Below are 11,671 nucleotides of genomic sequence, written 5' to 3'. Positions count from 1 at the left end.
CACAGTAGGGCTATTGCAGACAGAAACAATACTGTACTACATCGATGTTTTCTGTCGGCTCAATTTTTGAGTGGACTTTGCTGTTACAATGAGCATGAACGGTATACGAGTGGAGCGACTGAGCAGAGCGCACACATAGAGCGGGATAATACGCAGAGCGTCACACCAGAGCCTGAACTAATTTTCGTCAGCCGAAATTTCGGTGCATCTCTAATTATTGGCGACATCAAAAATGGATATTATATAATATATGCTTTTTTTTAAAAAACATTTTAGCAATTTAAAAAAATTAAAAATATTTTTTTTACACTGCACCCCTGCTCTCGACAGACGGCACCCCGGTTGGGAAACACTGATCTACACTACACATTATATCAGTGCCAGCATATAGACCAGGGTTCCTCAAATCTTGCCCTGTAGGGCCAATGCGCTGCAGAGTTTAGCTCCAACCCTGATCAAACTCACCTACCTGTGATTTTTCTAATGTTCGTGAAGACATTGATTAGCTTGCTCAGGTGTGTTTGATTAGGGTTAGAGCTAAACTCTGCAGGAAAGTGGATATCGTGGGCCAGATTTGAGGATCCCTGATACAGACTGTCATATAAGAGAGTAATTTTTTTTATCGTTAACAAATTAAAACATTTGTTCCTGTGAAATCCCGCTTGCTTTGATGCATTGTATGTGAAACTGGGAGAGATGTGGACCTTAGCAGGTCTTTCCTTTCTTTCTTTGCTCTTTTGGAGTTTTGAAGTTTAGAGCAGGCCAGAACGATGCAATAAAATGTGCTTTCCACTGAAGCCACTAGGGAGACAAAGGAGAAAAGAGAATGATAAAAGAGTGAAAAACTGCGCTTGAGGATTTTATGTTCCCGGTAGCTCCATTCTTGAGCTTCAAATGTACTTTTTTACAGAAGAGTGGTACTTGCGTATTTTTTCCATCTGTAGCACCATCCCAGATTTCTGCCATTGAGGCAGAACTATGCCTGGCATGGATTTGTATCCTCCCATTTGTCTTGAGCTAAGTATAATTGGTCCAGCACATGCATGTTTTGATTGTGCATGTGTGCCAGTGTATGGTCATTGTGCTTTTGTGGTACTGTGTTTAAGTCCTTGCAATTGCATGGCCCTTGTTGATGTTTTGCAAAAGTGTTTTTTTTTTTTTTTTAACTATCAAAATCTCTCTGTGTCTTAAGGAGTATAAACGTAAACAGCTGGAGGAACAGAGACAGTCAGAGAGATTGCAGAGACAGCTCCAGCAAGAGAGAGCTTACCTTGTCTCTCTCCAACAACAGCAGCAGCAGCAACCGCAACAAGACTCCAGACCTGCAGAGAAGAAGCAACTCTATCATTACAAAGATGCAGTCAACCCAAGCGATAAACCTGCCTGGGCCAAAGAGGTGGGCAAAACTGAAATTAGACTGAATTTGTCCTTTTTTCCAGCATCTCAGTGTTGCCTTACTCCAGGGATGATGCGATGATGTGAAAAGCAAACCTGTTTGTTTTTTTGTCCTGACCAGTTGTGACCATGATAAGCAACAAGTACCAGGGCACACTCTCTAGCCCCACAGTGAAATCTGATTTGTCCGAAATCCTAATGCTAATAACTACGTTTAGCACCAAAAATTTTCTGATTGGCTTCACGTACTACACTGTTACACATTCTGTGCATACAGACAAATTGCTTGTCACTGGAAACACATTGCATCTGGTTAGGACACAGTGTTACACTGCAGAAATGTTTTCCAGCACATTTTTCAGGGTCACCAGCCTGGAAACTTTTACTGAAAGTCCAACAATACTTGATGCTGAGTCAGCAAAATGAAACTGGACAGATTAACTCTCTTGTTTTATCCTAGCATGTCAGCAAAATGACCACCACAGTCCATTTAGAACACTATATATAACTGAAGGAAACCGTATTTAATGTCTTTGTGAAGCAATCTGGACTCTTTCTTTTGAACTACATTTGCTACAGTGTTCTGGTTTTGTCTTTGCTTCACTAGGCCAAGCGCACACTACAAATTACTAATCACAGATCTCAAAATGTGTTTTCACACAAAAGCACACATATTAAAGGTGCATTCAATAGTTTTGTGCTAATTAATATATATATATATATATTTCACATTTAAAGCCGCACTATGTAAATTTTTCTGTGTTCAGAATTTGCAAAATGTATATAATGAGCGAGTACATCATGAATTCATCTTCCAAACCGTGTTTTTGTCTTATTCCGAATCACTACGGTACACTTATAATAAGTACTTATATTTGGACTATTGTAGCCTGGTCGGGTCGTCACCGCTGCGGAGTAACACATACCTGCGTGAATCGCCATAGACAAACTTAGAGAAGTAGCTCCGGTTGGAATGTTCTTCCGCTGGATGAGTGCAGTTCTGTTTATTAACCGCTAGAGTGCCAAAAGTTACATAGTGCTGCTTTAAGAAATAAATAGTGTTTTTGTGAAGACTGATGAGTTGAGTGCTGTACTCATAATAGTTGTCTTTCAAAAGAGTTTAATAATGTATGGTGCAGTTCACCCCACTCATGATTCGCTGTGTTTTACTAAATGTTGTACCGAATCCTCATACGCGTTGGCATTGTTTGGTGATGTGAAGAACAAAACTTAGACAATGTAACACACACATCATGCTTTACCAGTGGAGAAAATGGAAGAATCAGTAACTATATGGCCAAAGAAGTGAAGGTCTGAAGACAGACAGACTGACATGGATGAAAAAACTAGCATAAATATTGGCAAGACATTCACAACATGGAAAGATTTGATGACAGAGAAAATCCTGAGTAGTGGTTTTTGTATTGGACAGGCAAGGGATACTAGTAAGATGTATGGAGTAGTTTACACAATAAATTCAGTATAATTTACATAAAACTCACAGACGATCATGCTGATCCATGTTGATAGATGGCAGTGCAGTGTCTGACAGTATTGTGGTATTGGTTGTTAAAGTACACAAAGAATAGCAACACTAACTCTAGCTAAAGAACTTCTGAATGCACTTTTAACACTACACTCAATTCTTGTCCACAAACATGGAACTGGAATATCTTTGGCGACATATTGGAAGTTGGTGAGACTTTCTGAGACCTCAGTGTAAAAAGCGATACGAGTTTCAGTCTTGTAGTATGCACTTGGCCCAGATGTTTTTTAACCAGCTTAACTCTGTTTAACAAAACAATTCTTGACTCACTGTTTCAGGTCCATGGCCGGCCCTTGAAACAGATCCAAACCATCAACCACAAGCCTTCCTCATCCCCATCCCGTCAGCGCCACGTCCCCCACCGGAGCCCCTCAGACCCCACTAGAATGCTTCCCCCTATTAGAGAACAGGTCATGAAGCATTTACATCACAGGAAGCAGCAGCAGCAGCCCAGCTTCCATGTCTCAGGACAGCAAGAGAGTCGAGAAAACATTAGCCAGCAGGTGCAACAGCTTAGGGCCTTCCAAAAGTCCGGGCAGGAGGCCCGCGGACGCAAGCCCAACCCAGTGATCACTAAAGCGGTTAGTTCAGAGAACCTGGCCTCAGCCTTAGATGTGAAGCTTTCACTGTGCCATAGACTAGATGTAGATGAGTTGCTCCCACAAATCGCCATTAACCAGGAGTGTTTGTTCCTCGATGAGGACAGCTTGTTGTCTCAGTCAGCCCCAGAGCACTCGCTCCGAAAGATGATGGCCAAAGATCAGCGTTCAAACTCAGTGTCGTCCAAGAACCTCCTGATGGTGCCGAAAAGGGAGTGGGACGTGCCTCTCGCAATGTACAATTCAGATTATTCATTTCGTGTGAATCGCTGTTCCTCTGCTCTGGACCTGTCTTCATCCGCTTCGGAGTTGCTCAGGCAGAGTTTTAACCAGCCCATCTGGCGTTCCAAATCTTGTGGACGCGAGGGTTTTCATATTGTTCACCGTAAATCCTCTAAAAATTCCAATATGGCCTCACCGCTCCGCTCTGTATTGCGCTGGATGGGGCTCTCTCCTCGGAGCACACCCAGAGCAAGCCCAGCCTCCTCAAGGTCGCCATCCCCAGGTAGCCGTCACAGCTCCTTGGTCAGCCCCAATTCATCCCCCGTAGGCTCCCCGTTCTCCCCCACCAACATGATGACGATCAGGCCTCTCATCAATTGAGGTGCTCTGCGATCATTGTAAATAGGTGTGAATAGATGTAAATAGCTCTTCTTATATTACAGTATGTTACTGATTTTCTCTCTTAATCCTCAAAATAAAATGTCACGTAATGGCAAATTTTTTTAGTTACTGAATGCTATTCCAAAATCTGTATATGTTCATTATGCAACTGACCATTACGTAGTCCATCAGTACTTCACGTGTCCCCATTCCTCGTGTTCCCATCTTACTGGCTCTTACTCATCAGTGACATCATGAAAGCCCCTTTGTCGTTAGTTTGCCCCTGATCCTCCTGATTCTGATGGCCCACCACCCCGACTGGATGCCCTCTGTGTTTGTGTAAGCCTTCATAATCAGTGCAGCCCATTGCTGGGTGATTCTGGGTGCATTGCCCATTGGTGTTGGAGCCCCTCTTTTTCTCTCGCAAGGTGGCATGTGGTAAACTCCTCAAATCGTTTAAATCAAACCACTTTTGTTATGTAGTTTTGAAAACTAAATGTTTAATATAAAACAACATCCATTGAATTTTGTATGTATTCTGGAAGTACTCCTGGAAAGCTGAATCCGTTCCATGAATTTTGTTTCTCTACACCATGTCCTAACCAGCCACAACAAGCGCAAAGCCACAGTAGATTGCCTAGTCAGCAAAATCTCATTAGTCCACATAACAAAGTGCTGCATGAAAGACGTAATTTTTGTTGGCCAACCTGAACAACAGAACAGGATTTAATAAGAAAAATAATTGAATGGAAAACAAGGTCTGTGGCTAATTCTTGCATGTTGCATGCATCAAGATAATCTTCACAAATGAACAACTTTTATGAATGGAATAAAAAGTGAAAATATTTTGACCTTGTGTTGACCACAGACGTTGTTTCAGGCTTTTAACCAAAAAACCATTGACTTCTGGAACATCTCATTTCCAGGCTTTAATTCCAGGACTCATTCCTGCAGCACTGTATATTAAAAAAAACAAATTTCCTCTTATTGGCTGTGATTGTATGATGTCCCGTAGCAGTTTCATGTTCATTGAAAACATGAAAGACAAATTCATTTTGTTGTACTGCGCTTGGATAGGGAAAAAACTAGCTTTTCAACCAATATAACCAGTTCTTTTAGACACCAATAATGGGTCATCTAGTTGCCATTTAGAATGCCCATTAAATAACCTGAATTATGAATCTAGACACATGATATCTCTGAGCAAGATGCCATCCATCTCCACACTAACCACCCATTTCTTTTCGAATTTGACAAGCTGCTTCACCAGTAGGAATCTGCATTTCTGAGACACTGAGATGGTTAACCAGTGTCTGTCTAGTTCTTTGAAAAGATCTGTTGTTGCAAAGAAGCCCTCACGTTGTGAGACACTGAAAGACTACTAGTTATCTCATAAATATAGATATGGGTTTATATAAACTGCACTGATTACTTTGATGACTTTCTTAGAAATTAGACTGGAACTGAAATCCTTAAATCTAGTTTCCAAGCAGTGTCTCATATGTTGGCTTTTTCTATTGCCAAAGCAGATTTTTTTTTACCCATTTAAATACTTTCTATCCTTTCACCTCTCAAAGGTTTTCAGTCTCTGTGCTTGTAGAAGGTGCTGGTCTGCTCTAACCGATTGTTGTATGAATGACCCAATCAACATGCAACGGCTAATTCAGCTTCTAGCTGAATAGATTGCTTTTCTCTTTCAGATGGTGTGATAGTTTCAACTGATTAACTTTAGTGTTTGCTGGTGCATTTCCCAAACATAGGCCTTGCTAGTTTTCTCTTGTTTGGTTGGTGGTGGCTGAGTTAAACCGTTTGGCCTGTTCTTATGTGTCTTTTTATTATTCATGAAGGTTGAGGAGCGCTCTAAACTGAACCGCCAGAGTTCTCCTGCCCTGCAGCATAAAGTGGCTAACCGTATCTCCGACCCTTCCCTTCCTCCACGCTCTGAGTCCTTTAGCAGTGGTGGAATTCAGCCGGCACGGACCCCTCCTATGCACCGCCCTGTGGAGCCTCAGGTATAACATTTAGCTTTTTGTTCAAAGCATTAATTCTTAATGCTCAGTATATCAGTACTGTATCAGTTATTTATGCATTTATTTTTTAGCAAAGTTTTTCTGTTATCTTTAGTAAATCTCTAAAAAGGATAATTTTTTTCATAATGTTGTGATGCATAAATTCACTTGCAGCATTTAAAATGATTGAATTTTATATTGGACATTTGTTGACCATAATATGAAAATAATTGTCGGCTTATTATACAGAATTTAATATTGTGCATCCCTAATTAAATTATTATAAAACACTCATAAGCCAGTGTGAAACATCATTCTGTCCTTTAGGGGTGTTATTGGAGACATCTAATAAGTATAAATAAATGTTCTAATTCAAAAGTACACATGGAACACATGGAAATCCATCCAGCAAATCATAATTCCTTTGAAAATCATTTCTAAAACATCTTTAATCCTGTATTCACCAATGACTGGAAAGGTCATGAAAATTCATTGGCGAAAGTGTCAGAATTCTGATCTAAGCACTTAATGGTTTCTTCCTCTTCTTAGATGGCTCATTTGGTTCCAGTGAGATCCCATAGCTCCTCTCTGTCAGTCTCTCAGTCTTTGCATGATCAATCTGCCAAGGGCGTTTCAGCCTTCCAGGAGAGCCTGGTGTCCCATCGGCCAGAGATGCCACGACAGAACTCCGACCCGACTTCAGAGATGCCCCCTCCGGCCCCTCGCATGGCCAGCCGTGAGGAAAAGCCTGAACGCAGTTCCCCCTGGCTAATGGAAGACGACATTCCTCCCAAGGTCAGAATTATACAGTAATGAACTTTAATGATGAGCTTTACTTTTTCCTATTTTCAAGGCTTCACACCTGAAGAGATATCTTTTGATAATGTTTTTGACAAATACTTTACATTTCAAAAGTTTGGGGTCGGTATGATTTACAGGTGATTTACATTAGTCATAACAGTAATGTTGTAAATATTATTGCTATTTCAAATATCTTGTTTTCTATTATTTAAAAAATTTAATTTATTGCTCTGAAGAAGTGTCCTTTCTGAACAAAAGTATAACTTTTTTTAAAAATGTTTACTGACCTCAAAATTCTGAATCGTAGTTTGAATGTTTAAATTGCAAGACTTTGTAGTAAATAAATGATTAAAAGACTATTAATAAAATATGCAGGCTGTCTTTGTTATTCAAGAGAACTGATGGTTGTGATTACGCTATGATCCCTCATCTCTGATGTTTGGTCATTTGTGTGTTTGATTAAAGTTGTGCAGTACTACCCAGGTGCCTCAGCAGACCACATCCATCTCCCCTGCTCTTGTGAGGAAGAACTCTCCTGGGAACGGAGGGGGGCGAGCGACCTCCCAGCTCATCCGCTCCAGGTCAGCTCAACTCAGCTCTCAGTCAGATCACATGCTGGGGGCGTTGCTCTATGTTGGTATATTGAAGCACTGAATGTGTCTTGAACTCTCCAGTAATCCAGACCTGAGGAGGGCAGAGTTGTCCCTGGATGTGGCTCTGCAGAGAACCAGCAGTAACGGCTCATCCAGCTCCAGCACACCCAGCTCTCAGGGCGGCTCGCAGCCTGGATCCAGTGAGAGGAACCAGCCGAAAGGTGAGAATGCGGTGTCCTGAGTTATCTTGAGTTTCTGTAATGAGGACAAAACAATCCTAGAATACAATTCTAGATAAAAGAATTCTAGAAATCTTTTAAATGAACATCTCACACAACTTTGATGCCATAATGTTTTTACTGGGACAATCCCTTTGGAGTAAGTTACATGGTGATTAATTCATGGTTTGAAGTATCAAACCTGAAACTTTCTGGAAAGGAGCCTTGAGGTTTAACCACCGCACAACACCATCCAAAAGAAAGGCGTTTTCTAGCTTTTATTTACAGGACAGTAGAGGCAGACAGGTAATTGGGGGATAGAAAGGATCAGGACTTGATCCAGGCCTGATTTAAACGGGTCCCCATGAGCAAACCTTTTGTTACAAGCCAGTGTGGGTGTTCATGTTGTGTTGTGAGTGACTGGTGCAGACGTGGCCCTCCCAGAATGCCTCAGTCTGATGGTCTTCAAGGGACTGAAGGAGCTGGCACTCGTTCAGACTTAATTCTGGTTGTTTTTGCTGGGCAGTTCCACTCTGTTCACCGTGTCAGATGTGCAGTACTGCGCTCGTCCTCCAGAGAGTGAAGTGGATGTATAGTATGACATGGTGGATACATTGTTTGCCTGTTTGAATTTTTAGTCCAATCTAGAAGGTGTATTTCTAGGTCCTGTAAAGATAGGTAGAGTCCACCTTTTGTATATTTTTGTTTACAATAATGCCAGCAATCTCTGAGTTTTCATTCTGTTTGAGAACAAGTTGTCTTTTACATCTCCTCACCAATAATCAGAATAAGGGTCGATCGGTATGGGTTTTTCTGAAACTTTTACATTTGATGTCCTTTAATCTCAAACATGTGGTTACAACCTGTTATGTTGTTTTCCAGGCTCTGGTAAATCAGAAGGATCTCCAGTGGCATTACAGGAGACTTCCAAACCCATTCAGGAGGAAAGCAGAGAGTTGAACAAACCTGGTCGACCTGCGGTAAGATGCATCCCAATAGCCCTTAAATATGATCTAGCCATTCTTCATTTTTTGTCTCTATGTACAGTACACTACTATTTGAACCTACTTTGTCACTTCATTTTTATCTAGCATATGCTTGAAGGTGCTTTTAGTTCTCTTTGGATGTAGATTTGACCTCCAGACACAGTTCTAGACTAAACAACCTTCAGATGCAGATGCTGTTTTACAGTTGGAGGCCAAATGTCCCACTGGTTGCATTGTTCAGACTGTCCTCTCTGCCAGTTTTCCACTCGTGAACACTCAGAGCTTTTAGATAAGTGATACACTGAAATGAAAATTCTTGGCTGAAACTGAGCTCACTTGGCCAAAACTGATATTTAAAATTAGACTTTATTTGGAATAACTATCAATTTTATTAATATGAATTATATTAGCGTAATTTTAGATCAACTAAAATTACACCTACAACTACTTTGTCAAATACATCTGCATAAATGCAATGGAAGTCAATTTCTATAAAAGCACCTGCCAAATGCATAAAAGATATGCAATTTATTAGCTTATACATTGCCAGGGAATCACGCCCATGACATTGACATTGCCAGCGCCATGCTTTCCTACATTCCTACAAAACCAAACCTTATCTTTTTTTTGTTTATTTTACTACATTTGTTTTTTATGGCAGGTTTATTTCTCTGAGCTATTTTGGCTTGGACAACCCAAGTCCTTATTTGAGGAAACTTCTCTTGCGGCGTGATGAATGTTTGAACAAAGGGCTAGAGCTGTCTACATAATTAGCTGACCTACAATCCGTATTAACCAGTTCCAAAGCTCTTTCTGCATGTCTGTCCTGTGTTTTCTCTCTCTCGCTGTTCTTTATCTGTCTTGTCACCTGGACCTCAATCAGGGCTCGAAAGCCAGAGTAAGGGTTGGTTACATTCCCATCCATCTTTCTCTCAGTCCCTCTCAATCTCTAAAGGTTGCTTGGCAGAGGACTGTGGGAATTCTTGCCTGCTAATCTCAATAGCAACGCTGACTTGAGAAAAGATTGTCCTCTTTCACCCTCTCAACTTTCTCACCAAGCTGGATTGCCAGTGGCTTTGTCAATGGACTCTATGTGTGGGTGTGTGTTATTCTCCCTACTTGGCTCGGATTCTCTCGCCCCAGCGCAAATAACCCTAGCTGTTTGTTTGGGACCCTTACTGTTTCTATAGCAACTAAAGTTCAGGAGGGGGCATTTTTATGTTGGGCCTAAAACTGGGATTACAGGTCGAATGCAAACTGATTACAGATTACCTTTGCATGAGACCTCCAAAGTACTCAGCAAACCATCACATTATTTAGCTCCAAAAAAGACTTATTATCTCTGACTTCTCAAATGTTTCACACATTTTTGACTTACGTTTGATGTTCTCTATAGGCCAATGAGAGGCAACGCTTGGGCCACGGCGAGAGCAATGGTTTCGCAGGCCACGGAAACCTACCAGACCTGGTGCAGCAAAGCCACTCCCCATCAGGAACTCCAACAGGCATCAATTCCCAGGACCTGGACTCTATGGATGAGGTAGATAACCTTTAAGAGGGATACATATCTGATATTTAGCCAGGCAAAGCAATTTGAAATATCCCAATCTTGTCCTACCCTCCTCTCCCTTTAATTTGCTCTCCTCTCTTCACTATAACTAGAATTAAAATGAGACTAAAGAGTCTGAAAATGTGAGGAAAGCACTTTGCTATCCTAATGACTCTTAATATTTTCATAACTCTGTCACAGACATTATTTACTGACTCACAAGTGAGAGTCTAAAAATTTTTCTGAACCATCTATTATCTAAACAGCAGGAACTGTGCTTCTGTTGTATTTTTAGCCCCAACTCCAGACTGCTTTTCTCTGAATACCTGCTATTAAATCATTTTACTGGAGCTGATATGGTTCATTTGTTATTTTTGTAGTTTTGTCTAAATGTCCTGGTCACCATATCAGGTTTGTCCCACTACAAAAAGAGCTACACAAGGGCATCAAAGTTGACATTTGCAGAAACTTAAGTCCACTAATACACAAAAAAAAAAAGTGTTGAACCAAAGCCTGGTGGCAGCTCTTTGTGTCTTTTGGGGATACATGTCGTCTTTTATTAACATGTCAGCCTTGTTTACAGGGAAGAAAAACAAGCTACGTGTCTACTACTTGTCATGGCTGAGAAACAGGATACTGCACAACGATCCGGAGGTAGAGAAGAAACAGGGCTGGATCACTGTTGGGGATCTGGAAGGCTGTATTCACTATAAAGTTGGTAAGTCATCCGTCTCTGCTAGAGTTGTCACAAAAGTATTGATATCAATGCCAGTGAAATTTCACAGTACTCAATATCAATTTGGATACTAACATCTTGTACGGTGGCAACTAATATCCAAATACAACTCTTGTATTTAAGTATAAATTACATTAACGCTGTGGCATAAAGTAAGTATTCAAAATGTTAAATCCAGTAATAAAGAATAGAGGTTAATAGAGTTTGAGTCAATGAGTTTTCTCTCTTAGTTATCAGTATTGTTTTTTCCTAAATATCAGTGACTTCATATTATCATCAACAAAATTAAAATAACATAAAATTTTACTTTATTGTATTATTTATATTTTATTCACAACATAAAGTATATAATAAATATTAGCAGCCTTATGGAATACATTTCTTTGTATAATTTATTTTCTATTTTATTAGCAAGATTACATAAATATAAATATTAGCAGCATATACAGTATATTAGCTGCTTTTTCTGAGCGTGCAGAATAAAGCAAAGTCCAAGATATTGGGGTTGAAAGATGAAGGCTTTCCTGTTAGACAGAGGCTGTTAAGATGGAGGCGGTTGAGTAGGCTAATCGAGATCTCTTAGGCTAATCGAGAGGATTGGCATTCAGCTCTCCTCTAACAGCATGGAGCGTGGCA

The 11,671-nt window shown here is 40.5% G+C and overlaps 1 protein-coding gene across 1 annotated transcript in view; it reads left to right on the top strand.

The window, feature by feature from the left end:
• Positions 1 to 11,671, top strand: part of LOC107586024 (TRAF2 and NCK-interacting protein kinase-like) — a 116,131-nt gene that overhangs the window by 98,222 nt on the left and 6,238 nt on the right. Inside the window, exons 15-24 of the mRNA XM_016273239.1 lie at positions 1,193 to 1,396; positions 3,220 to 4,141; positions 5,944 to 6,155; positions 6,702 to 6,947; positions 7,419 to 7,534; positions 7,628 to 7,767; positions 8,647 to 8,744; positions 10,147 to 10,290; positions 10,680 to 10,710; positions 10,883 to 11,017. Of these exons, the coding sequence (XP_016128725.1) occupies positions 1,193 to 1,396; positions 3,220 to 4,141; positions 5,944 to 6,155; positions 6,702 to 6,947; positions 7,419 to 7,534; positions 7,628 to 7,767; positions 8,647 to 8,744; positions 10,147 to 10,290; positions 10,680 to 10,710; positions 10,883 to 11,017 (2,248 nt within the window). The remainder of the gene's footprint in view (positions 1 to 1,192; positions 1,397 to 3,219; positions 4,142 to 5,943; positions 6,156 to 6,701; positions 6,948 to 7,418; positions 7,535 to 7,627; positions 7,768 to 8,646; positions 8,745 to 10,146; positions 10,291 to 10,679; positions 10,711 to 10,882; positions 11,018 to 11,671) is intronic.

This window comes from Sinocyclocheilus grahami, unplaced genomic scaffold (genome assembly GCF_001515645.1).
Source record: "Sinocyclocheilus grahami isolate Dianchi unplaced genomic scaffold, SAMN03320097.WGS_v1.1 scaffold5.1, whole genome shotgun sequence".
Lineage (NCBI taxonomy): Eukaryota > Metazoa > Chordata > Actinopteri > Cypriniformes > Cyprinidae > Sinocyclocheilus > Sinocyclocheilus grahami.
The sequence above is the reverse complement of the archived record's forward strand: the minus strand, read 5'-3'. Positions and strand labels throughout refer to the sequence as shown.